Source organism: Myotis daubentonii, chromosome 15, assembly GCF_963259705.1.
Source record: "Myotis daubentonii chromosome 15, mMyoDau2.1, whole genome shotgun sequence".
NCBI lineage: Eukaryota > Metazoa > Chordata > Mammalia > Chiroptera > Vespertilionidae > Myotis > Myotis daubentonii.
Window position 1 is genome coordinate 46,431,423 of NC_081854.1, and position 27,459 is coordinate 46,458,881.

General features: G+C 52.2%; 1 protein-coding gene and 1 long non-coding RNA gene across 2 annotated transcripts in view; both read left to right on the top strand.

The window, feature by feature from the left end:
• Positions 1 to 27,459, top strand: part of ATP6V0D1 (ATPase H+ transporting V0 subunit d1) — a 38,470-nt gene that overhangs the window by 722 nt on the left and 10,289 nt on the right. Inside the window, exon 2 of the mRNA XM_059667773.1 lies at positions 23,768 to 23,939. Coding sequence (XP_059523756.1) covers positions 23,768 to 23,939 — 172 coding nt within the window. The remainder of the gene's footprint in view (positions 1 to 23,767; positions 23,940 to 27,459) is intronic.
• Positions 1,914 to 21,190, top strand: LOC132217474 (uncharacterized). The gene is made up of 3 exons (XR_009448899.1): positions 1,914 to 8,409; positions 9,243 to 14,843; positions 14,932 to 21,190. It is a non-coding gene; the product is annotated as an uncharacterized LOC132217474 (long non-coding RNA).

Sequence of the window (27,459 nt, forward strand, 5' to 3'; positions counted from 1 at the left end):
ACAATGGCTGAGCAGTCTTCTGAAGGCAGTGTTTGAGAGAGCAAGGTGTGGCCCTGCAAGTCAGGGAAGTCCATACCCATGGATTTGGCCAATAAATCAAAAAACCTCAGCGAAAAGGATGCTTGTTGAGATAGGGTTTTCCTAGCACCAAAGTTGTGAGAGAGGCTGAGTTCCCTTTTCCTTTCAGCCCATGCAGCTTCAACGTGGAATGACCCCCGAGGCACAGTTGCATCAAATTTACTGAATGAGAGGTGCCCCTGATTCCAGTCTTTGCCTCCTCTCCCTCTCCCAGGTGGTAGTGAAGGACACAGTGGCTGGGATGTAATCCCCATCCCAGACCCCCAAGTTTACTGTTGAGCTAGTCTCATGGTAGCTAGAAGGGGAAGATGACCAGATGATTCACCCTTTGAGAAAAATTTCAAATAAAAAATGTATTGAGGTTAAAAGTGAGCTCAATGAAAAACCCCAGTTTTTGTTTATCTTGCAATAATGCAAAAAAAATACCTTTGATTTTTACAGCTTCCTGAAGTTAAAATACACTTGTGGACTTTGTGGTTTTAGCAGAAGTGTACAAAAAAAGGTTGTTCACCTCCCTTATGGGAGTGGAAGTGAGGAAGGAGAGGAGAGCATTTAGGGTGTTGGGTTGTAGGAGCCTACCAGCAACCTAATTCTCCTCACTGTTGGAAAAGGAGAAACGGAGGGGCTCTCTCTGGGGCAGGGTCTGGCACACAGCTGATACTTAATGTGAGTTTTGTGGACTGACTGGCACTGGAGGAAGAACTTTGCTTAGATCTGAAGGTGAACTCCATTGATTACTAATTGACATTTGGGAAACTTGTTTCTCTCAAGGCTTTCCTCATTCTTGCTGCTGACTCTTTCTTAACCCTACCCGTCCCCCAGCTTCTGAGGCCACAGGGTTCCCATCTTCCCAGCAAGACCCTACGCCATCCTCCACAAGCATATTAGGCCATTCTTCCTATAATAGTGCTTGGGACATAGCCCCCTTGTGGACCACAGTACAGACTTTTAGCATGACTTTCAGGGATTCCCTGGCTCTTTCACACATATTACTTACCTTCACACAAGCCATGCCCCCAGCTCTTGGTGCCCATAGTGTGGTGGACTTGGGAGTTAGACAAATCTGAGTTTGAATCCCGTTTGAATCCCATCTCTGCTGATACTGGATTACCTTGCACAAGTTATTTAACCCCTCTGGACCTTGGGTTCTTCATCTAATATATTAACAGTATCTCAGAAGGTTGTGAAATGTCAACAAACTATTATGTGTGCAGTACTTAGCCCAGCACCAAGCACAGAGTAAGTGCTGGGTAAATGGGAGTTCTTGTTTTCAGTACAGTTTGCACCTGCCATCCCTCTGCTTCCTTCTTTTTAAAACAAAAATATATTGTCAATGATTTTTAGAGAGAGGAATGGAGAGGGATAGAGAGAGAACATCAATGAGAGAAACATTGATCAGCTGCCTCCTGCACGCCGCGTACTGGGGATTGAGTTCATAACCCAGGCGTGTGCCCTGACCGAGAATCGGACTATGACCTTCTGGTTCATGGGCCAGTGCTTAACCACGGAGCCACATCGCCTGGGCTCTGCTTCCTTCTTGTCCCCATGAAGCCCTGTGGCTCCCACCTTTTCAGGCCCAACCCCAGTAGCACCCCATCATAGAACTTCTCTGTGGCCTTGCTAGCCTAGAATGTTGTTCCCTCTACCCAATTACAGCTCCTGTTTGTGCTGCTTTCCTAGATGTTTCTTGAAATAGAGTTTGGGATTTTGGGGACCGTCTGTGATGGAGGTGCTCAGGACTTTCAGAGGCTGAGGATAACCAGAAGCAGGAAGAAGTGATCATAAACTCCAATTTGTCCTCTACAGAAAGGCCTCCTCTGCTTCTGAAGGTGACAGCAGAGGCCTGGCCTCCAGGTCTTTGTTGTGGATGTTTTTGCCTCCCTATCCCCAGGGGAAGGGGGAGGGAGATGGGAAGGGGACACCAAGGAAGCCTGTGGTGCCTAATGAGGTCTGTAGCAGTATCCTGAGGTGTTAATTAGATTCCACATATGGGTGAGATTGTGTGATACTTGTCTTTCTCTGACTGGCTTATTTTGCTTAGCATAATACTCTCCAGGTCCCTCCATGCTGTCTCAAAGTCAAGTCTTTTAATATATAGGTTCTCTGTCTCTCTTAGTTTTTCTTTTATTTATTGAAGAAGCCTGGCTATTTAATTTGTAGATTTTCCCTCCATCTCAATTTTGCTGATTACATCCCTGCTGTCTAGTTTAATAGGTTCCCCTGTCCCTTGTGTTTCCTGTAAATTTGTGGTTAGATACAGAGGCTTGATTATATTTAATTAAAAAAAATTTTTTTAATGTAGCATTTTTTAACATGAATCAAGGAAAGCGCCTCTTTTTTAAAAAATATTTTTTTAAAATTTTTATTGATTTCAGATAGGAAGGGAAAGGGAGAGATAGAAACATCAATGATGAGAGTGATTCATTGATTGGCTGCAGCCCGGGCAAGTGCCTTTGACTGGAATCAAACCAGAGACCCGTCATTGTGCACGCAGTCGCTCTGGCCACTGAGCCAAACCGAGCAGGGCAATATATTTGATTTTAAAAAGAATATTTAAGAAGTAATATTTGTACTTTCATTGGGAGGCACACAGTACCTAGTTGTTTCTCTTTTTGTGACATAAGGAATCATTGATATTTATCACCTAGAATAATTATTTCAGTAGGGCTTGCAAAATGGTGATATTTTGTGTTTCCTTCTGCAATTGCCATTTTGAATATTTTTATACCTGGAAACTTCCAGTAATCAGCTACGTGGTTACTCTGAAAGTCAGTCTAGTTAGGAGAGGCAGGATAAATGCTTGATTGTTTCTCATATTTACCAGCTTTCAAAATAATGAGTTGGTTTTCTAACATTCTCCAAAGATGACTTACGAGGTTTATTTGTTCTCCTTTTTGTTTTAGTATCATAGCACAGTATGGATGTTAATATGTTTGTTGTGGTGTTCAAATTGTCCCTTGCCAGTGGGAACTTATTCAGTAGCCTGCCAAGTCTTTTGGACACAACCTTGTAGACCAAGCATGTCCAACTTGTGGCCTGCCAGCTGCGAGTTTGACATGCTTGTTGTACACTTTGAGGGTTTCCCTATTTCTGGATGACAATAGGTTCTAATCTTATTTTGTACATTTCCTGAACCAGACCTAGAGTCATCCTTTCTCTTAGGGGACCTGGCTCTTTTTATTGAAAACTCATATGTAGAGACCATAATCTGAGTCCACAGGATTCTCACTGCTACTGGGTTGGTCATTATTTCTAGGATTTTTCTATGGATTAGCTCTTTTATTACTCAGAAATGTGGAAATACAGAAAAGCATATAGCTTGCTGGATTATGCAGCCACAACTCAGGTGATGGTTCCAGATGCCACCTTCCAAATTTGGAGTGGAGGCACACTGCCTGACACTTGGGCCAGTTGGGACATCTCCTTCCTGTTCTAAAGAAACATGATTAACAGTCAGGAAGGGGAGAGCCCGTGAGTTAGGCAGTTGGGGAGCTTTGTTAAGAGCTCCCACGTGTGGTATGCTGGCTATCTTTCAGAACACTTTATCCCTCTCTGTCCCAGTCATTTGTTTTCTATTCATTGCACCACCTCCTTCTGCATTTCAACATTATTTCACAAGAGAGAGTCTCATACGGGAAGAAGAAAGCGAGACTCCAAGCTGGGCTTGCCCAGTCACCAGTCACATGAAACTGCAGATGCAAATGTGGTTGGTGTCTTCCAGGAGTGGCAAGTCACTCAGTACTAATTATGGTGTGACTGGAAAGTTAGACAGAGATCAGCTCTGGGAGGGTTGCAAAAGCTGTAGGAAGTGCTTTTCCCTGAGCGCAGCTGATGGGAGGGCAAAACCGTGGGACTTGGACTTGAGAATGTATTTGTAGTTTTAAAAGCAGATTGGAGAGAGTCTTCTGATCAAGGTGGCAGATGCAGGAGAGGAACATGACATTCTTTTCACTCTGAGCAGAAAGTCCTGGCAATAAACATCTGGAAACTTGTCTACTGAAAAAAGAAAAGTGATACATAAATGCATATGTACAGAAGCCTATTTCAAAAGAAAATCAAACTTGCTAGTAAAATGTTTGTGGTTTCATTAAGAGCTGATAATGCATATAAACTTTAGATGATTTTGTGGTTTGTTTCTGTGTAATACGGGAAGTTGTTGGTCATTGAATTCATTGAATTAGTCAAAATACTTCCCCAAAGATTTAATTTTAAATCACTTCTGATAGAGTAATTTTATTTTTATGTGATATGGCTTCATGTTCATATTTTATGTTATATGTTTTTTTCTTTTCTAAAAAATGTATATTTTTTCTGCAGTGGTCCATATATCTGTTTTCCTTATAATATGTGGTTATCTAAGTTAATATTTATGTACACCATACTTAATTTGTAAGTTTAAAGCAAATCTGGAAAAAATTAAATAACTTAAAAAAAAGAAAAAGAAAAGACAAGTGAATTGGAGGAAAGGGCCACATTGGAGGTGGGGAGAACATTTTGCAGAGTCTTACAGTAATCTAGGCCGGAGATGATGGCAGTCTGTTCTCAGGCATTGGCAGGGAGCACTGTGGGGAAACTTTAGGAAGAGGAATTGATAGGACTGGAGGGTTAGATAAGGAGGCTGAGGAAGAATGAGTCAAGGCTGATATCCTCATCTCTGGCTTAGACAGTTGTGTAGGTGGCAGAGTGAAATTTGGTGGAATGTAGAAGGAACAGGTTGGAGAAGGAGAGAATGGGATTGATGGATCTGTGTTTGAGTGGAGCTGTGGAGGCTTGGGAGACAGCTTGGGGAACCAAGGTAGAAGTGTGGCCATTGACCCCAAGAGAGTATAGAGTCAGAAGAGTAGAGGCCCAAGATGAGACCCTCCCCCAGGAATGGCTTCAATTAAGCACGGATGGGGAAATGACAGTCCTGCCGGAAGGCCAGAGGCAGCCCCTGAGGGGCGGGTAGCCACCAGAGAGGACCTGAACAAGAAGGCCAGGCAGCCTTCCATTTGGTTTTGCCATTCAGAGGTCATTGGCAACCTTAATGAGAATAGCGGAGAGAGAGGCTAAAGCTGACGACAGTGCATGGAGTGGATGGGCAAGAGACAGTGTATACACAGAGCAGAAATCACTGATGAGCTCAGCTCAGCCACTGACTGGCTTTGTGACCTTGGGCAAGTCATTTATCCTCAGCTGTACAACGGGAAAGTTAATGAGAGCTCTATGAGATATTGGTGAAGTGTAACCATGGGGCCTGGGGCAGAGTGAGCAGTCAGGGAAGCCAGCTGCTCCCACCATGGAGGTTCCCTCCTGTCACACCTCGGAAGCAGGCGCCATGATGGGCCTGGAGTGGGTAATGCAAACATGTCACACAGGCCTTACTTGGGGGCAGGTGTGCCTGTGTAATGGGCAGACTGATGGACATCAAACAGCATTGATGCCCAGCGGGTGTGGCTCAGTGGTTGAGCATTGACCCATGAACTAGGAGACTATGGTTTGATTCCTGGTCAGAGCACATGCCCAGGTTGTGGGCTCCATCCCCCATTGCGGGTGTGCAGGAGGCAGCCAATCGATGATTCTCGCTCGTCATTGATGTTTCTCTCTCTCCCTCTTCTTTCCTTTCTCTGAAAATACATAGAAACATTTTAAAAAGCAGCATTGAGCCCTAGCCAGTTTTCTCAGTGAATAGGGCTCAATGAAGGGTCCTGGGTTTGATTCTGGTCAAGGGCACGTATCTCAGTTGCAGGCTCGATCGATCACAGGTGCAGGTGGCAACCAATCGGTGTGTCTCTCTCACATCGATGTTCCTCTCATCTGTCTTTCCCCTCCCTTCCACTCTCTCTAGAAGTCAATGGAAAAATATCCTTGGGTGAAGATTAACAACAACAACAAAAACAGCATTGATGTACAGTAGGTGCAGGGTACATTTTGGGGCAATGGGAGCATTTGAAGAGTGACAGAGGGTATATGGTTTCTTTTTGAGGTGATGAAATGTTCTAAAATTGCTTGTGGTGATGGTTGCACAGCTATATAAACATCCTAAAACCATTGAATTGTACACTTAAATGGGCGAATTGTATGGTATATGAATTATATCTCAGTAAAACTGTTCCAAAAAAAAAAAATTAGGCCAAGGAGGCGAGAAGAAGGAATGGTATTAGTGCTCTCAGAAATGTGAAACTGCATGGAGTGTCAGCGGAGCTTGAGAAAGTGGGAAGAGAGAGTAGAGCACGTGTCAGGGATGTGCAGGGCTGAGGGAGGATAGGTACCTCGGCCGCTGCATGGAAGGGCTTGGGTATTGGAAGGACATGCAGCTCAGGAGGGATGAGGTTATGATGTAAAAAAGAGAGAGAGGCCAGAACCGGTTTGGCTCAGTGGATAGAGCGTCGGCCTGCGGACTCAAGGGTCCCGGGTTCGATTCCGGTCAAGGGCATGTACCTTGGTTGTGGGCACATCCCCGGTGGGGGGCATGCAGGAGGCAGCTGATCGATGTTTCTCTCTCATTGATGTTTCTGGCTCTCTATCGCTCTCCCTTCCTCTCTGTAAAAAATCAATAAAATATATTTTAAAAAAAAAAAAAGAGAGAGAGACACACATATTCTTCAGTTAGGTGAAAGGTAATGTGTGGGAAATGTTGCCTAAGGTTTTCTGTTTATGTTCTTGTCTGGAAACATTTTATGTTCTGTTCTGCTTGTCAAAGGAGATTATATTGAATTAGTGAGTTTAGATGACTATAGCTGGGACAGAACACTAGTTTAGCTCAATCCAAACTCCCTCAGAGTCAGATCTGGTCCAAAGCAAGAGATAACACAGTCCTGACCATCCAGTGATCACAGCAAGAGGAAAGAGTTTAGGGCACATGGGGGGGAAGGGTGTGTCAAAGGCGATAACTAGAACGAAGGGAACAAGTGTGTTGAGTCTCTGAGCCATGACACCCTCGGCTCCACACATATCTGAAGTTTTCCCATCAGTATTTAAGGATATGTTGTCCCCTCAGCCCTGGGCAGTGGTATCACTGCATGAAGAGACCCCTGATGCCCCATGATCGGACCTGGCATGGATCATCGGTGGTGACCATACAGCATTCTGCCTTGTTTGTTCCTCTCCAGCCCCAAAGCAGGGAGGAGGCTAGGGATAGGCAGGAGGGAGGTCTTGCTGCCATGAGCCAGCTTGGGCTTGGTCCTTCTGTGGATGGAGAAGGGAGGATTTGGGGGTGTGATGCAACTAGAAATTTGGTCTGGGGCTCGGGAGGATGGACTTAGAAGGAGGCAGGCTGGAGGCAGGCAGCTATTCCAGCTCTCCAGGTGAGAGGACGTGGGCTGAGCTGGGGCAGGCGTGGCATGCGGGGAGATGAAGCACTGGGTCACAGACCAGCTTGGGGGATGAAGCACACAGGATTGGGCCAGTTTTGATTAGATATGAGGGTGTGAGAGGTTAGAAGTCAGGCTTCTGACTCATCGGTGACTGGAGCTGTTTCTGAGATGGGGACCACCAGGAGAGGAGTAGGTCTGGGACATGGACGAAGTGGTGGAGGAGGAGGTGTTCTGTCTCAGATGTGCTGATTGGGAGTGTATGAGGGAGGTGGCTGTGTGGGCCTGGAGCTTAGGGGAAGTAGCTCTCAAGATACCAATCTGGAAATCATCAGCACGCTGGCTGGCGGCAGTTCAGCCCACGCCTGGCCATCTGTTGGCTTGCAGTCAGGGCAGGCCTCTCTTAGAAGCTAGTCCTGCCAGAGGCTGGAGAGCAGGCTCCATTGTGGGCCAAGTGAACACAAGTGGACACAACCGTGCCTGATGAGGACACCTGGCATGGAGCTCAATTTGGCAAGTGGAGCCAGGAGAGCAACAGCCAGGGATTCCCCCTCCCGATGCCTGCTGTGCCGCCTCCTGCATGACTGGCCATGGTGATTTTTGTTTTCTTTTTAACTAAATATATATGTCTTTAATTTCTGAAAGTTAAGTTGGTGGAATGGTGACTCAGTGTGGATTCTTTGGGGGACAAATTTTCACTACCTTATTAACATTGATATATATATAGGTGTCCCCCAAAAAAGGTGTACACACTTTAACAGCTGATAGCCCAATTTTGAAAATTATTTTAATAAACACTGCCTTCTATAATTATTCACATTGTGTGGATACATTTTTGGGGGCACACTGTTACTTTATAGCCTCACTTACAAATTATATCCCCTAGATTAGCACCAGATGGCATGTATAAAGGTGTTCACGCCAGCCTTGTAGTAGGTATCAGTAACCTGTTAGAACCAATGGAATACCCATCGACAGGGGTGTGTTAAATAAACCATCATCTATGCTTACAAGTACTCAAAGTCTGAGCTCCATAAGTGTTAGGTTAGGTGGCTCAGGAGGCGGTGTAGGAATAAAGAGAGTCGAGTTAATCAGAAAAGGAAGAAAGGAAAGGCTTTATTCTGCGTCTCCGGGCGACCCACGAACCCCAAAGACAGGGCACGTGGATCCTCATTTTTCCTAGATTTAATGATCTCAGTTTCTGATAATAGCCAGACTGTTGAATCCTTTGGGAAGGGTGGAGGGGGATGGGGCGAGGTCAGAGCAGTTTTCAGTTCAGAGGAGGGGACAGTTGTGGAGGAGATAATAAGGCGTTCACAGCAAGACTGAGGTAGGCGACTGTGGTTTGGGACAACAGGGCCCCATAAGGGGACACATGGCAGTGGAGGATTGGCGTCCCTGTGAAGGGAGGGGGCCAGGAGCGGAAGGAGCAGGGAGGCTGGAGCAAGGAGGCTGAAGGGCTCCGAGTGGGCTGCAGAGTGGCTGCTGGGATGGTGCCTAACAGGGGCATGGGGCATGAAAACATGACTAAGAACGAGTGGGTTATAGGGCTATCATCAGGGAGGCAGGGAAGGGGTCCGGTGGCCAGCGGGCAGGTGGATTTGCCGTCAATACCCATGACTGAGATCTTGGAAGGATAAAGGAGCCCTAAAAAGGAGGGCAGGACAGAGAAGGTAGCCCCCGTGTCAACCAGGAAGGTGACCCACTATAAAAAAAGCACCCCCCTCCCTGTTGGCGTGGATCCACGTGCCCTGTCTTTGGGGTTCGTGGGTCGCCCGGGGACGCAGAATAAAGCCTTTCCTTCCTTTTCTGATTAACTCAACTCTCTTTATTTCCTACGCCACCTCCTGAGCCACCTAACCTAACAATAAGAACCAATTTAGGAATACATTGTTAGGTGAGAAGTTGCAAAGCATTTTTAAAAATATATTTTTATTGACTTCAGAGAGGAAGGGAGAGGGAGAGAGATAGAAACATCAGTTATGAGAGAGAATCATTGCTCGTCTGCCTCCTGCACTCCCCTCACTGGGGATTGAGCCTACAACCCAGGCACGTGCCCTTGACTGGAATTGAACCTGGGACCCTTCAGTCTGCAGGCCGATGCTCTCTCCACTGAGCCAAACCAGCCAGGGCGCAAAGCATTATTATAATATTTTCCCATTTTAGTAGAATACTAGGTGGATGTACATGGGAGAGCATTGGAAGCATAGATACCAAGTTGCCTAGAGTGGCAGCCTCTGGGAAGAAGGACGGGAAGGCTGGAGGGGAACATTTCAGTTTCTGCTTTCTGTACCCTTCCATTGTTTGGATGAGGATTTGACTTCGAATTACATTCAGAGCTGACTTAGAAAACCTTCTCTTGACACTTGATGGTGCCTGAGGGCCCAGGCCAGGGCTGGACCTTCACATCACCCAGGCCAGAGCCACAGGGCCCCTATTCAGGTACAGCTCCCCTGCTCACCTCTCACCTGGCCATTTTTCTCTTTCCTTTGTCTCCTCCTCCCAGCCCCACCTCTTGCATTCCCTTTGCAAGATTACATCTTGCACTAGTGTATAATTTAGTTGATGTTATCTGGGAAGCTTTTTATGGTCAAGACAGTAACAGTCCACATGGGAACTGATAACCCCCATTTCACCCAGGAGGCTGTGTCAGAACTTGCTTGGGTGGGTGGTGACATGCCTTTTCAGTGATTTCTTGGGCCTGGTTTCTGAGATGGAGCCAGTGTCTGAACTCCTGCCTAGGGCTTTATTTTGTGTTGTTAATCCTCACCCGAGGATATTTTTTCCATTGACTTTTAGAGAGAGTGGAAGGGAGGGGGAGAGTTAGGGAGAAACATCCTTGTGAGAGAGACACATCTATTGGTTGGGAGGGGTGGTGGGAGGATTGAGCCTGCAATTTAGGCTCAGTGGAATCAAGGAATTTAGGTCCTTGACTGGAATCGAACCTGGGGCCCTTCAGTCCATAGACCAATGCTCCGCCCACTGATCCAAACCAGCTAGGGTACCTAGGGCCTTTGGAATAGGCCTCAGCATAGGCAAATGTCAGCCATCAGGGCTTTTGAAGATAATAAGACTTTCTGGATAAATCAGGGTTTCTGGATGGAAGAGAAGGAAAGGCCCCAACATTTTATTTTATTTTATTTTATTATTATTGTTTTTTAAATGAGATTAATTTTGTGTGACTTTTTATTGTTTTGTTTTTGTTTTAATCCTTACCCAAGGATATTTTTCCATTGATTTTCAGAGAGAGTGGAAGAGAGAGGGAAAGACAGAGAGAAGTATCGATGTGAGAGAAATACATCAACTGGTTGCCTCCTGCACATGTACGGACCAGGGCCTTGGCCAGGGAGGAGCCTGCAACCGAGGTACATGCCCTTGACCGGAATCGAACCCGGGACCCTTTGGTCTACAGGCTGACGCTCTATCCACTGAGCCATACCGGCTAGGACTTTGTTTTACTTTTTAAAGGGGCATTTTATATATTTTATTGATTTCAGAGGGGAAGGGAGAGGGAGAGAGAGAAACATCAATGATGAGAGAGAATCATTGATAGCTGCCTCCTGCACGTCCCCTACTGGGGATCAAGCCCGAAACCTGGGCATGTGTCCTTGACCAGAATTGAACCCGGGACCCTTCAGTTTGCAGGCCAACGCTCTATCCACTGAGCCAAACCAACTAGGGCCCAACACTTTATTTTAAACATTCTGCATAAAACACTTCTAGGATGTATTACTTTTCTTTTCTCTTTTCTTAGCAGCACACACTAAACATAACGGAGCTGTTTCCCATGAGGGCTGTTAGACTTGCAACGAGATGGAACAGAACTGTCCCTGAGGGCCCAGTTCTGCTTCCAATAGTTTTGTACCTGGGCCCCCTGTCAGGCTACCCCCTCATCCTTCCCGCCGTGGTCAGAGTGCCTGATACAGCACCCAGACCCCTTTTCTAACTTGTGGCTGTTCTTGTGCTCTGAGCTCTGCTGCCACACACATTCTAGTTTGTTAGGAGGGTCTACATCAAAAATGAACGTGATGTAATTGTCTCTCTTGTGAATCATCGGTGCCTGCTCAGGGCCCTAGGGCCTCTCCGAGTTGCCTTTCTTGGGTTCTGTGTGAGGCCAAGCATCAGGCAGACCATGCTCCCTTTCTGGCCAGCTGCCTGATGCTAAGCATGTGGTTTAAGCCGTGGAGCTTATTTGCTCCCCTGTAAAATGAAACAAATTATTTGCAGGTTGTTAGGATTCAGCAGCACAGTGCCTAGTGAGTGCTCAATAGGTATTTGTATGATTGGATGAGTGACAGTGCTTTATTGGTATTGGCAGGGGACTAGGCTTTGAGGTGCAGAGGAGAAGCTGAGATCCCCATTTTAGAGGGGTGTGCCATGTCCTCGGTTGTCCTGTTTCTGGGTGATTAAACTGTGTGTGTGTGTATTTATTATCCTCACCTGAGGTCATGCTTAAAGAGAGGAAGAGAGAGAGAGAGAGAGAGGGAGGGAGAGAGAGAGAGATATCAGTGGTGCTTCCCAACTGGGGAGCAAAACCTGCACTCCAGGCATGTACCCTGACCGAGAATCAAACCAGCAACCTTTTGGTGCGCTGGGTGATGCTCAACCAACTGAGCCACTCTGGCCAGGCAGCACTTGATTTTTAAAAAAAATATATTTTATTGGTTTTTTACAGAGAGGAAGGGAGAGGGACAGAGAGTTAGAAACATCAATGAAAGGGAAACATCGATCAGCTGCCTCCTGCACACTCCCTACTGGGTATGTGCCCGCAAGCAAGGTACATGCCCTTGACCGGAATCAAACCTGGGACCCTTGAGTCCGCAGGCCGAAGCTCTATCCCAGGGGTGGGCAAACTTTTTGACTCGAGGGCCACAATGGGTTCTTAAACTGGACCGGAGGGCCGGAACAAAAGCATGGATGGAGTGTTTGTGTGAACTAATATAAATTCCAAGTAAACATCATTACATAAAAGGGTACGGTCTTTTTTTTTTTTTTTTAGTTTTATTCATTTCAAACGGGCCGGATACGGCCCGCGGGCCGTAGTTTGCCCACGGCTGAGCTAGATAAAGGGACTTGGAAACTTGGGAGGGTCTGGCCAAGCTGGAGAACAAGAGTGTAGAGGGCTGAGGAGACGCAAGCTTCCTCTTCATCCTCTTCACTCTTGTGCCCCAGAAGCCTCTGTCTCCACCAGTGCAAGGCAGACCAATCCCTCCTGACCAGACTCAAGCCCACCTCATCTCCATTTTGGCTTTCCCAGACTCATGTCCACCTCGGGCCTGTTCCCTCTTTATGTCACATTCCTACTTGGCTGTGTGGCTGCCTGCAGTCTACTCCCTCGGGGATCGTTGTCTGCGGGAGATGCAGACCAGGAGGCGGAGGCAGTGATTCAATTGGAGAGGTGTGTTGAGAGGGAGCTAGAGTTAGAGGGTGACAGTGCCATCCTCCATTTGGCCACAAGATGGTGCACCAGGACCGCTCAGCTGCCGGAGAGCTGGGTTAGGGGTTGTGGCTGGAACAACCAAGCTGTGCGGCAGCCAAGCTAGGTCTCCTCGGCTTTTCTGGACAGCACCTGCCTGTGGTCGTTGTCCCCCAGGTCTCTTCCCTGAGCCCTACTTCCTTCACCCAAGTCCCAGTTGACCGTCTTAGATTAAGCAGGGCTCGTGGCATGGTGTCTTCCTGTCTGTCCATCCCTTCTTATCCTCATCTCCCTGTGCTTCCTGGGTTGGGAAGGGGAAGGCCAGGGGACAGTTCCCTAGTGCGCTCTGCCTTGGTGTCCAGGGCAGCTGCTCCAGCCTTGACCTCAAGCTGTCCTCACTTCCCTCCACCTGGGTCATGCTGGCAGCTCTCAGAGTCAGAGCAGCAGCTACAGCAGTGTGCTTGCCAGCCATGAGCCAGGGGTGTGGGGGCACCAAGTAGGAGCTTGAGGCTGTCAGGAGGTCAGGGCTATTCTTTCTAGGTTCCCAGCGGCACCACCCCACTCTGGTCCTCCCACTGTGGTCCCTCCAGGAGAGGGAAAAGCCATCCTCAGGACAGACCCCCCAACCTCCTTCAGCGCTCTGGGGGACATGTGGAATGTATGTGGCAGGTACATGCGTATAAGGTGACATGGAAAGAGGTCCAAACCAGGTACCCCAAACTCTCTATAGGTACTCTAGGTACACACATCATGTTACAATGGGGCTGTTATCAGGTGAATGACAATTCTCCTGCACCCCAACTTTGTGGGGGGGGTGCTTTCTATTGGCCTCCTTGGCTCCTGCCTCATTCAGCACCTACTGCTTGGATGATTTTTTTAGAAAAAAAATCTATGTACTGGAATATTGGCCTTCCTCCTCTGTTAGAGTATGAAGATCAAGGGCCTGAAGGGCCACTTAGTAGGCCAGGCTGCTATTGCACAGCCTGGTGCCCACTCTGCCTGTCTGCACCCAGCACTCTGCAGCGTGAGGGGCGGGGCTGTGTGCACACAGGTGGTCCTGAGGAGTGGCAGGCAGGACTGTGGCAGGGGAAGGGGGTGTATGGAGGAACAGCTCTGACTCGGTGTTGGGCACTGCTTTTCTGGTCCTTGGCATTTGCCCAGACCTTGGCCACTCAGGCAATGGTTTCCAGGCCTTGACCTCAGCTGAGGCTTCGTGTTTGGTTGGCGGATGGGGCTTTCCCCTCTGAGGAGTCATCTGTGGTGTCCTCGCTGCTGCTCTTTTCTGCGGGCCCTGCTCTGGTGGCTGCTAGAGGCTCCCCAGCCCCGGGCCTCTCCTGCACCTGCTGGCAGTCCTGCCAGGGCTGCCCCATTGGTACCCAGGCCTCTGGGCTCATCTCGAGCTCCTGAGTTACCCTCAGGGGCTGGGGTTGCAGAGAGTCAGTGTGATCCGGGCCTGACGAGGTAAAGATCAGAGCTGGCCACGCCCCTGGAGGTAACCTTACTCAACCCTCTTATTTTACCTGGGAAACTGGGTCCAGGTGAGGCCCATGGGCTTGCCTATGATCTCCTGATCTCCTGACACCGTCTTGGCTCCTCCTGTGCAATCCCTACATTCTCGGATGCAATCCTTCATTTGTTCACTGAAGGATTAGGCCTCTGTGTGCTCGGCCCCCAACTCCGCGCAGTCAGAGAGGCCCTGCTTCTGGGGCCCTTGTAGTTACTACCCCAGGCCTTGCCACATGGTGTCTAGCTTGGAGATTAAAGGGTTGGGAGACGGGGAATATGGGTGAGCCACAGCCTGTGACCTGGCACATAGGGCCCTAAGTCCAGAAAATGGGGTTGTGGCTTCCCCATTTCCCCTGATCCTCAAACCTTTAAGCCCAGGGGAACTGAGGGTTCTGGAGGTAATCTTTCAGGCCTGGCCCAGGCTCCATGTCATTGCCATTCCTCCACTGCTTACATCATTCAGACCTAGCTGCTTCTATGAGGCAGCCTGAGCAGGCGACCACCCCTCTCCCAGGGGCTGGCCTGGGTCCACAGTGCTGACCACACTTAATGTGGCCTATTACTGCTTCCCCTGCACAATCCTGCCTGCCACTCCTCAGGACCACCCGTGTGCACACGGGGATGGCAGAACACGTGCAGTGAGGGGTCTGGGGTCCTATACAGGACCAGCTTGGATGCCTACTGCTCCTGCCACTTCCTGCCTGGCTCAAGCCTCCTGGCTCTGCTGGGCACAGGTATGGAATGGATCAGCTCTGCTCCTGGCCTGGGCTGCACACACCAGTTTCTGTGAGCGGCAGGGGATGAGGCTTCGTTCTGAGAGCAGCATGGCTCGCAGCCCCAGATGAGGCTCGATCCTATAAGCCCATCCTTGAGGCCTAAGTCTAAACAAAATGAATATTTCCATGGCTTTGGTTCTAGGCACTGTGGAGCTGGCAGGATGCTCCAGCCAGGACCCAGCCTGACCTGGCTTCATCTCACTGTGAGCAGCCTCTGGGAGCCATAAAACTGCCCTGCCCCCATGCAAGGGAGCTGCCGCTTTCTTTAGTGTCTTTCCTTAGCGTAGAACAGAAGCCCAGCATCCAGGGCTGGCAGGGCTGCTCAGGCGCTGAGGGCCAGCAGACCCAGGAGCCACCCATGGCATGGGCCAGCTTTTCAGCAAGCTCATTGCCACCGCTGGCCTTCCCTGGGCGGCCTGGCACCTGGCCACTCCGGACCACTTTACCTCTCTCCCTCCCACTCAGGCCAACTTCCATCTTCGGGGAAATGACAAGAAGCTCTTCCTTGCAGCCCCAGATTCACTGCAGCCTCCAGGTTCTATAACTGCAGTGGCAGACCTGGAGAGGAAAGAGTTCACTCAAGGTCAAAGTACGTGGCAGCTGCAGAGGTGTGGCCCCTGCCTTCCAGGGTGAGGCTGGGTCTCCTGATTCCCAGGCGGGGCTGTGGCAGAGCAACACATAGGGAAGCTGCCCTTCCAGTCCTGTGTCCTGAGACACGTCCTGTGGAGCCAGGGTGGGGTGTCCCGGTGAGGGGCTATTCGACGGTTCTCCGGATCTCCGTGCAGGCAGAGAACTTCTTGGAACTTGCCCTGGGTGCAGCTGTAACCAGTTCTGCCCCTCCCTTTGGCACATGGGACTGTTCCCTACCTGGCACCCTCCTGACTGTTGGATAGGTTGACTTCCTCATGGGATATGAGCGATGCTTTCATTCTTCCAGCCACAGGGACGAGGTGTTCTGGAGAGCATGAGGGCAATTAAATGTGGCTCTGCTGTCACCTGCCACCTGTCTCAGAGCGGGGAGAAGGGTGGTGAACTGGGTCAGACATCCTTCTGCCTCCTGGACATGGGGAGTGACACTCCCATTCAATCCCTGTATCCGATATGCTGCTGGTGGGTGGTGTCACTGGCCCCAGATATCAGCTGGGCCACCTCTGCAGATCAGTCCCATCCCCTTTTGCAAATGCTTCACCTCATTGAAAGGCCTCAGGCATGAAATAGAATGCTGGTTCAGGGGCCGAGGAAGGAGAACTCCTGGCCTCTCGCTGCAGGAGCTCTGCCCTGCACCAGCTGAAACCCAGTAGCTTGCATGCGGCTGTGCCAGCAGTAGACTCCAGGTTCTTCCCAAGACTGCTGGCCCGCCAGCCCGGGGGCTTCCCATGGAGCAAAGGTTGCCCTTGGCTGTACCTCCTGCCTGCTCCTGTGGCCCCCAGGGCGGCCGCTCCAGGGGTAGCAGGTGGTGCAGAGTTAGGTCCTACCTCTGCCGAGTCCCTGGGGCTGCCCATAGCTCTGTGTGATCTTGCTGGTAGGTGAGGTGACATGTGGGCTTGGGGACAGGAGTCCCAAATTTCAAGCCAGCTCTGTTGCTCCTTTGCCAGGAGAGAGCAGAGTAGGGCCTATGTGTTTGCATGCCCAGGCTGCACGAGGCCCCCGCAGTCTTCATGACAGGGAGGAGAACGTGCTTGAGCCTGTGGGGCAGAAAGGGACCACGGGAAGCAAGGGCAGAGGCATTCTGTGGAGCCCTGAGTAGGACAGCCTGAGCAACAGCCTGCAGTCAAGCACCCAGCACCTGCCAGGGGCTGAGGGTTTTAGCTGGGAAGCTCTGGGTGGGATCCTTTCTGCCCGGAGAGATGGACTGTGGGAGGCTGGGCTCAGTCCTCTCTGTAGCACTGCCTCTGTTCAGGGTCTGTGGCGGGTGCCCTGGGAGGCGGGCACTATAGGGACCTTCACTGGGTGACCAGCCTGTAGCCTGGGTTCAGAGAGATTCCACAGGCTGCTCAGGGCCAAGCTGTGAGATAGGATTCAAACCCAGGAGACTGGCTCCAAAGCCCAGGTTTTCTCCCCTGCCCCACTGAGCCACCTAAGAAGTAATATCCTGAGACCAGTGATCCAGCAAAACGGGGCTGCAGAGGAAGCCTGGTGCTGTAGCGACCAGCAGGGATGACGGGTGGGCCCTGCACTGGCCAGGGCAAGAGGCCATGGGCATCTTAGCTGGAGGCAGGGGCAGTGCCAAAGCTCTGGACGGGGAATGGCAGGCGGCACCCGAGAGAGGGTAAGAGGAACTGCATTTGACAGGAAGAGTTGGAACTCGGTTAGTTGGTATTGCATGAGGTCTGCAGGGAGTCTGTGATGTGCTCTGGCAGAGGCCTGGAGGCGAAGAGGATGCTTAGTCTGTGCTTCAGGCCGCAGGTAAAGCCAGGGTTAATGGTTTCCATGCTGTGGCTCCCACACTGGGAGCTCCAGATGTAGTGCTCTGACCCTGCAAGCCAGGCCACCAGTGTACACATCTGCTTTGGAGCTGATATGAAGAAGAGGTCTCACCCACCCCCAGAGCCTGGGGAGGAGACTCAGGCACAGCACATTCGTTGAGGGTGGGGGGGCCCTGGCTCCGTCGGGCCACCAGCCTGGCCATCTGGTCACATCTGTGCATCTGTTTGAGTTTCCCTGCTTTGAGCCCCCAAAGTTGCAGCATCAGAGAGTCTCAGGGGGCAGAGTGAGTATTGGAGCCAGAGCCCAGGTCCGGTCCCTTCAAAGCAGACCCCTCACCTGGGCAGGGGAGAGGTATAACCGGCCACAGTGCCCTGCGCCCTCACAGGGAGTGGCAGGATGGGCACACTAGGTTCTAGGGAGCATGTCTGCACATCTGGTTTCACTCAGCGGGCCGCAATTCCTGAAAACCCCTGAGCTCCCCAGGAGAGTGTTGCTGAGTGACCTCTGGAAAAGCAGAAGTGAAGTCTGGGAACACGCTGTCCTCTCACACTCTGCCGTGGCCAGCTGGCCAGCAGGGTCCCTCCGTGGGCCATGAGGCCATGGGTGAGTCTAGAGCAGGGGGCTGCCCCGCCTAGGATACTGTGCCAGGGGTTGCCTCTATGCCTGTTGGGTTCCTGGACTGCGTGGGGCCAAGACCCTCCCTTTCTGTCTTCCTGGGGCCCTTAGGAAGGGGCTGCAGAGGCATGGGGGCTAGCGAGGCCACGTGCCTCCTGCCCTTGGGAGCTCTGGAGGGGCTGAAAGATCACTTTCAGGGCTGGCAGGATCTGGGAAAGCTTTCAAAAAGTGGATGGAGAGCAGGGCTGCCCAGCTGCCACCTCTCAAGGCTTGGCTAGGGCTGGCTGCCAAGCCCACACTTGGTCCTGCAGAGAGTGCAGATCAGGCTAGGGTTCCCCAGGCCCCCTCTTAATCAAGGGCTGGAGTAGTAATCAGAGGTGCCAGCTGGGGTCAGGGCTTTACCACTGGGGGGGTCCTGGACCAGAAGACCTGGGTTGAGGAGTAGACAGGAGGAGGCAGGACAGATGGAAACTGCAGGGCCAGCTTGAATCTGGTGTGGTCCTACCTAGGAGCCCTGGGAGGAAGAGCCACGCCAGTTGGTGTTGGGCTGCAGCCTGCCCAGGCACCTTCGGAGAGCTCAGCTGGGCCCTGCTGGAGCCGCAGCCATGGTCTCTGACACAGGCAACCGCAGGGTGGACAGCAGTGCCCGTGGAAGAGGAGGGGCAGGCGCTCTCACTTTCCAGGCTGGGGGTGTGCCCTCCAGTTCGGCTGCTCTGGCTGGGCCTGAGGAAGCAGCCCTGTTTCCTGCACTTCAAGGGCTTCTTTCTAGGGCATCATCCTGTGGACTTCCCTGGAGCACTTGCTGGGGGCAGAGGTCACAGGCAGGCCCCCGTAGGTGGAGAATAGCCCTGGTAGGGCCCAGGAGTCCAGGGCTGAGGCTGAAGCAGTGCTAGGACTGAGGGCATGGGGCCTCAGGCTGTGGGGAGGTGGCAGGGCTCTAGCTCTGGGGTCACGGGGCTGCTGGGTAAAGGTGACTAACGCGTATGAGGACTTCAACCTTATAATGGTGAAGAGAATGGACTTGGGAGCAGGAGCCCAGCACAAGGGCCCTGTGGTGGTGGTGAGGTCGCCTGGGTTGCACCCGGATCTGGAGTTGGGGGAACGTCACCAGAACGTCAGGACAGGCAGCACTGGGCAGTGGAAGAGGTGTGGGAAGGTCCTGGGCAGGGTGAGGAGTGCCGAGGAGCAGGCCCACGGCCCTCAGGCGAGGCCGGCGGCACTGGCTTGTGTTGTTTGGCTTCCTTTGTGGAGGGATGTAGGTCAGAATGCAGAGTGAACTTCTGATAGCAGCAGCACCTTCTTGGGCATGAGAAATCGGCCTCTGAGGAAGCCTTTTACTGTGAGATCCAAGCTGACCAGACATTCTTGGTGCCAGGCCACGGATGGGAGGGTTTGGGGTAGACAGCTGGGCATGTGGGTAGACCGGTGCGGTACCCCGAGTCTGTGCTCACCAGCACACTGCGCAGCTTCAGCCCAGGCATGTCTGGGGCTCTCTGGGGCCATCCCTGGGGCTGTCAGGCTGCTGAGCTCAAGGCGCAGAGCAGAACTAGCCCCTGCCTTCCCAGAGCCCCTGGCGTCCTCGGCTGCCCTCGGGGGCTGGGCCAGGGCTGGGTGGCCAGGTCTCCCACGAAGCTCTCAACAAGTTCCAGGCCTCTCCTCCTGTGCTCAGATCCCACCCCCCAGTCACACCCCCTCCTCCTCACGTCCCTCTGAGGGAGCAGGAAGCTGAGGGTGGGGGATGGGGTGGGGAGGTTTCTAACGGGCCTTGTCCAGCCCTGAGGACTGTCCAAAGGGCTTGGGGCTGCCAGCCACGGCCCAGCCGCCAGCTTCTCGGATAGGGTCAGAGCTGGTTCAGAAGCCCTGTGTGGGCCCAGCTGAGGGATCCAAGTCGCCTTCCTGGCTGGCAGGCTGTCCCCTCTCCTTGGGTCACAGGGAGACACGAGGCTTGGCCAGGGAAAGTGGTCTGGAACGGCCCTTCGACAGTGTCCCTGGGGACTTTTAAAAATGAGTTTCCTGGTAAGGAAGACTCTTAGGCCTTGGGCAGGATTCTCGGTAGAGTCTCCCGGGTTTGCTCTGATCTGACAAACGCCAGCAGAAACCACCCGGCTGTCTGCCTTCCAGCAGTGCTGGGAGCCGTGGCTTCCCCAGATGCAGCGTCAGCAAAATGAAGCAGCCAAGGCACAGGGGTTTGCTTTAAGGCCCGTGCTAAGCCTGGGGAGGGGCGGGAGGAGGGGGCAGCAAAGGACAGCCCACCCCTCGGCTTTACTCTCCAGGTTAAATGCACACGTCCTTAGCTTCTCGAGGAATGGCTGATACAAGTGATGCCAGAGAGGCTCGCCAATGAGTCATGACAGGCCAAGGCCTCTGTCAGGTGGACAGTGAGTGTCCAGGCTGCCTCTGAGGTCATGGGGTGCCATCCAGAGATGCAGGTGGAGGCTCTGGCCTCTCTGCCACCTGCCAGCTTTTGTGGGACTAAAGTCTGTCTGGGCGGGTAGGTGCATATTTGGAAGGCCCATCCTGGGCCAAGGGCTATGGGAGAATGTGGTCAAGGATGCAAAGGGAGGAGAGGAGACCAGAGTTGGGATGGACAGAATCCATGAGGCCTGATCCACATCTCAGCCCCTCTGTGTTTGTCTGTTGGACTCTGGTCAGTTTTCAGATTCGCTCTGACTTCTGTTGTCTGAGTCGGTGAAATGGGCATGCCTGGGAGGCCCAGCACACACGTTGCTCCTGGCAGGGGCTAGGTACTCACCAGGGCCTCGTCTGTTTCCAGTTAAAGTGGGTGTTGCTTCCCCCTTATGTTGGGGGTGCTGACTCCCACCTGGCCAGGGCCAGGTGTTGGATGGAGTCAGTGGGGGTTGGAGAGGGGAGAGGGTGATTGGCGGTGGGGGAGTTGTAGAGTAAGGGAAGGGGAGAGAAGTGGACAGGTTTGGGCCAGGCTTAGCTTCCAGCTACTGTCTGCTCAACAGCCTCCCCTAGTGGGGATTTGAGCATCTGCATCTGCTGTACCCAGGCCAGAACACCCGCCCACTTTTCTTTCAAGTATCACAATACTTTTTGAGAGATGAAAGTATATAAAATCAGGGCACCGGGCCTCTAGTACTAGAATAAGAGGGACCAATTCATATTCTCACCATTCGTTTCACACCTACAAAAACCACTTCAAGGACACTAACAATCTCTCAAAACTGATCAGTTTTGTGCAAGTAAACCATGTTTCTTTTAAAAGAACTTGTGCCCTTGCCCAGGGTCAAGGATATTAACATCTAGCACATAAAGCCCATTACAGGTAGAAATACAGGTGATATACTATTTTTTAAAAAATAAATATTTTATTGAATTTTTTTACAGAGAGGAAGGGAGAGGAATAGAGCGTTAGAAACATCGATGAGAGAGAAACATCCATCAGCTACCTCCTGCACACCCCGTACTGGGGATGTGTCCGCAACCAAGGTACATGCCCTTGACTGGAATCGAACCTGGGACCCTTCAGTCCGCAGGCCGACGCTCTATCCACTGAGCAAAACCAGCTAGGCCCGGTGATATACTATTACATCAACAACCATCAGTTACAGTTAAGGATTTTTCTGTAACAGCCAAATGAATAATCAAATAATGTAACAACTGAATTATTACTGAGCAATAATACTGGGTCTCACCCAGTCCTTCTCCCATCTGAGCCTTATTTTAGGCATAAGTGAGCCACGGCCTGACTGGTGAGGATGGGGAGAAGTAGAGCCCCGGGCAGACGGCCTGGGGTGAGAACATAGGAGTGTGCACAATCCTTTGGGCAAAAAGACAGCGGGATCCATGTGGCAGAGCAGGAGACTGTCAGCTTTTCCCTGCTGTACCTTGCCCTTAGTTCTGTTCTCCTTTAGCTTGGCCATGGGAGAAAAGCAGGTGTGAATGGTAGAGCGATGGTGAAGGCAGCAGATGGTGAAGGCCTCCTGCAGCCTCATGAGTTTAAAGTTCACTCTGTGTGTGCCCAGGAGCCGCAGAGGACTTGAGTGCTGCCTGCTCCCGGGTGCCACCCAGAGATGCAGGTGGGAGGGGTGTACTCGTCCCCCCCCCCCACCCCCTCCCACATGCTCTCCCATCTCTCCTTTAGCACATCTGACTCAAGGCTGGGAGCACTGATGTGGTACAGGGGGAGGGGCATCACAGGGGTCCCTTAAGCCTGTCGGTGGATTATATGCCCTACTCTTCTTTAAGCAGCCAGGATAGCATGGCCTCCTAGGCTCTCAGACACACAGGCCTTGGTTGGGGGGGCTGGTGGAAATGGTCACCTTTCCTGCTGTCCTCTGGGTAACCTCCCCAGTGGAGGAAAGCATGTGGTCCCTGCAGCAGAGGCAGCTCCGGCTGTTGAGCCTTCAGACACACACACATGCGCCCATGGACCCGTCTCAGCCACCGTCCTTGGTATGCCATCACTGCCAGTGTCCCCGTTCAGATTTCAGGAGTGACTCTTGTGCTGTCTTCACCAACCCTCTGCCCAGTCTTTCATTCATTCAACAGCTCTTTACTGAGCATCCAAATGCACCAGAACTACTCTGTTTTAGACTCTAGGCTGCCACAGTGAAAGTCCCAGCTGTCATGGAGCTTATGTGTCCTGTGCGCAGGGGGATATGTGTTACAAAGAAAAGTGGCACAAGTGAAGGGTGACGGGGCTGCAGCAGAGGCCTCTGGAGAGGGGGTGTTTGAGGAGCGAGCCTCACTTTCCAGGCAAGGGACAGGAAGGGCCCTGAGATGAGGATGCATCACGGAGTGGTGTGGGCTGTTGGGTGTTTTAAGATCACTCTGGCTGTGTGTGGAGAATAGACTGGGCAGTGGGAAACGGGCAGAAGCGGGAGACTGTGGGGTTGTTGCCCTGATCCCCTGGGTCTCACTTGTCCTTCCTCAGTCCTTTCCTCACCACTGTCCCTAAGAGCTCAGGAGAGCCTGTGAGATTGGCTTGCCTGCCTCAGCCTCTCCAGCTTCCTCTCCACCTAACACGTTTGCTCTCTAGGCCACTTGTCACTTACACCAGCGGTCGCCAACCTTTCGGACCTCACGGACCACCGGTTGGCGACCGCTGCCTTACACCAGCCTCCTGGCTGTTGACCTGTGTGTTTTCCTGTCCCTGCCCTCTGCTGTGGCCCAGCCTAGCATCTCTTGCCTTCTCAGTCCTTTCTTGGTGCCTTCTCCACTCTCCCCCCAGGGCTACGGCATGTCCTTTATTTCATCTGTATGATTTCTGCCTGGGGGTGTGCTGGATTGCTCTACTAGCCCGGAGGCTGTGGAAGGCAGGGCGTGTGCCTTATTCTGCTCCTGGTCAGGGTCACCCCAGAGCCTGCCTGCAGAAGGACCTCAAAGGCTTGTGAATGGCACCTTAGGTTGGAGTTTCCGGCCTTGTCATTTGGAGGAACAATGGTTCTACTTGTGCTTAGACTACTGTGCTTGGACAGTATACTGGCTCATGGCCCAAGGGTCTGGGGCGTCTCCAGGGCCTTGCTGACTGCTTTGGAGTAGGCCCTGAGCCAACAGGGAGGTGGAGGTGGAGACAGGAAGTTAGGGGAGCAGCAGGACTCAACTCCAGGGGAGAGGCTAGGGCTGGGAATCGGGGTCGGGATGAGGAGACTCCGCATGGCCAGCCCTCACACCCCACCCTTGGGTTTCAGACCTGAAGCTGCACCTGCAGAGCACTGACTACGGCAACTTCCTGGCCAACGAGGCATCACCACTGACAGTGTCCGTCATTGATGACCGGCTCAAGGAGAAGATGGTGGTGGAGTTCCGCCACATGAGGAACCACGCCTATGAGCCACTCGCCAGCTTCCTGGATTTCATTACGTGAGTGTTCCCTACAGCGCCTCGCCTCCTCCCCAGCTGGGCAGGACGGCTGCATCTGACGGACCTGGCCCAGCATGGCTTAGGCCAGCTGCCGGTAGAGTCCTCCTGGGCTCTATGGCTGGGCTGGTCGTTCAGTAACACTGGACCTCCAGGCCACTACCCATAGAGTAGGGTCACCAGCCACTTCACTTCTGGCTAGGATACTGGTGGGCAGGCACGTATCCCATGTTGTGGTGCTGGATGTAGCCCCTTTCCCTGCACTACTGGTATGACAGAGATTGGGGTGGGGAACCCTTTCCTCACTCACAGCACCCACAATGAACACTCACTGGGCCCCTGACCCCCATGTCAGGGTCAGGGATAAGGGATGGACAGAGCTCTGAAGAGCCAGGTTCATGGGATGGACCATTCAGGCTTTCTGACCATGGCCCTGGGTTTCAGGGAGAAAGGATGGTGGGATTGGGAGTGGAAGCTGAACACCTGGCTGCCTTTCCCAGTTCTGGCCAGGCCGCCATGCTTACGACCCTTGACTGCCCAGTTTCCCCATTGTCTAACCCTTGGGTGTAGCCCTGCCTCCTGTAGCCCTGCCTCCACTAAGCTCCTGGCAGTGCTGAGAGAGGAAAGGCCTTGTGACCTGCAGGCTAGGGGAGGGCACTTGGACAAGGCAACCTGTGCTCGCTGGGTGTACTTCTGGAAACAGGTAGAGAGACCCCTGTGCAGTAACGGCCCAGGAACCATGAGCCAGGGCCTGATGGACAAACAGAGGGCCTCTGTCCACGTGGCTGCCTCACACGTGGCGAGCAGAGGCATGTCAGAGGCTGGTTTATAGGAGTTTGCCCTGAGTTGGTGGAGTGTGTGTGAGTTGTGGGGAAGGAAGGTTTCCAGGCACTCTCCTGGGTACCACCTTGCTTTGCCCATTCCCTGATTGCGGTGTCCTCACCCTCTTCTTTGAGACCTGACATACCTGCCCTGTCTTTGCAGGGACAGGGCTAGATTCCTGCTGCCTAGCCTGATACCCTCCACTCCCCACCCCCAGGAGCAGCCACTTACTCAAGATCCACTAGGTCAAGTGGTGTCAGCAGCTATAAGAGCACCAACCTCAGGCAGGGGCCACAGGCTGGGACACCCAAAGGGCTCAGGGAACCTACCCAGGCTGGGAAGCAGGCTCTCTCCACAGGGGAATGAAACATCAATTTGTTGTTATTTATGCATTCATTGATTGCTTCTCGTATGTGCTCTGCCTGGAGATTGAGCTCGCAACCTTGGTGTATTGGGATGACGCTTTAACTAACTGAGCTACCCGGCCAGGGCCTTTACAGTGTACTCTTTCTACTTATAAAAAAAAAAAGTTTGTGCCCAGCTGGTGCCCAGGGGCCCCCTGCTGTCCTGACTTAACCCATAATCACTGCCCTAGCCCTGGTCAAGGTACAACTGAAAAAAAAAAAAAAAAAAAAAAAAAAAGGTAAAACTGACATGGTCCTCCTGGGGCAGGAGTTCAGAGATGAGGTGTGTCTTGTGCTGTAGCATTGGGGAATCATGCCACAGAACCCCATTTGTCAATCAACCCCTAGCCTGGGCCTGTGTATCCCTTGCCTCAAGGCCAGAGCTGAGGACATACAAGGAAACTGTGTGTTTATTGCCAGAGCCTGGCCTTCATCTTGTTTGCACAAGGTTCCTCCAGTTTCCTGATGAATGTTCTGGTCTTTCTTGCTGGGCTGGCCAGAGGAGGCCTGACCCAACCCCATGCCAGTGGTCAGAGGGCAGATGTCCTGCATCCCGCTTGGCCACCTGCCTATGTAGCTCGCCCCTGGCCTTTCTTGGTGCCCTTAGAGGCTTGGTCTCTGCCTGCCAGGCCATGAAACTGGAGAGAGCTCTGAGCGTGACTGAGGCCACACAGCCGCCAGCTCTTTGCTGGAGGTTGGCTGTAAGCACCAAGTATGCTTAGAGCAGCCAAGCGCTATTCTGTGGCAGCCTGTCACTTCCCGCCCCTTCCATTCACGGGTGATTGTGGCTTACAGTCTCCCCAACCCCTTACTCTTTCCCTCACTCGGGAAGAGTTCAGCAGCCACGTGTCAGCCTGTCTGAACCTGTGGCTGCTTAGTCCATGACCTCGTCATCTCTCTGCTCCTCTGCTCTCCGCTTGAGCCGCCCCCACCGATGGCTGCCCAAGACCATGTCACCCCCTGGAACTGCTCCACCCTTGAAATCGCTGAGTCAGACACCCCCCTCTCTACCCACAGCCTTCAGGCGCTGCAGCCCACTCTTAGTCCCTTGTGGGACACGGGTTCCGGGCTCAGCAGGACACGAGGCCCTGCTTCCTCCCCTGCTGCCTCTCTTTCTTCATTTTCCTCCCTCCCCAGCTGAGGTTCCCTGGTCCATCATTCGAGCACTCTTCTGCCAACATCCGCAGCTCTCTTGGCTGCCCATCTCATGGTCCCACCCGGCTGGCAGCCCCCCAGCCCTGGAGGAATCCCAGCAGCCTCCAGCCCGGAGGCACCCTCCCCCACCTCTGCTGCTGGGAGCAAAGTTGGGGAAGCCGGCAGCAGCATTGGGCGGGTGAACCCAGCTGCCAGACATGCACACAGACCAGCTCAGTTGGCCTTGACTTGTTCCTGCCCAGCCAGCCGCTGGCTCTCCCTACTCAGTCCCTGGAGCATCATCCCCCTCAAGGGTGGGAAGACCACCTCCCTATCTTAAACACCATTCCTCTTCTGGTCCCCCAACCTTCTCTCTCATCTACCTCCTGCTCCACAGAGATAATAGAGGCCAGTCTACCTCCCATCGCTCCATCTGTACCTCCAACCCCAATCCAGTAGCTGAGGTGCTCTCCTCTTTTTTTGGGTCCTACTGCCAATGTCCTCTGTCCCCTCACCCCACTCGCTGGACCCCAAGTGGTCAGTCCTCTACACTTCTGTCTGTGCATCCACGTTCCCTTCTGGATTCTGCCCATTAGCATCTAAAAAACCCGTCTCTTGGGGCCTAAACTTTTATTTATTTTTAAAATTTTTGTTTATTGATTTTAGAAAGGAGAGAGAGAGAGAGAGAACACCATCTATTTTTGTTCCACTTATTTATGCATTCATTGGTTGATTCTTGTAGGTGCCTTGATTGGGTATCAAACCTGCAACCTTGGCGTATTGGGATGATGCTCTAACCAACAGAGCTGCCTGGCCAGGGCTGGCCTAAACTTTTACATTCAATGTCTGTTCTCTCACCTTCCAACACCCTTCGAGCCTCCAGTCCGCTTCCAGCAGACCCATCACTCCACCACAAGGCCCTGGCTAAAGTCACCACTGCCTTTCATGTGGCCAAGGTCTCCAGGCCTCATTAGGAGCCACGCACAGAGGTCACCTTATCTCCATCGCTCAGAATCTCTCCGTTGCCTTCGGAGCTGCCTCAGGGTGGCAGGAAAAGGCTCTCCAGGAGGCAGTGAGTCCTTGTCACTGCAGGTGTGCAAGCAGAAGCTCAAGACTTCCCCTGCCCTCCCCTGGTGAGAGACAGAGTCCACCCAGCCGTCAGC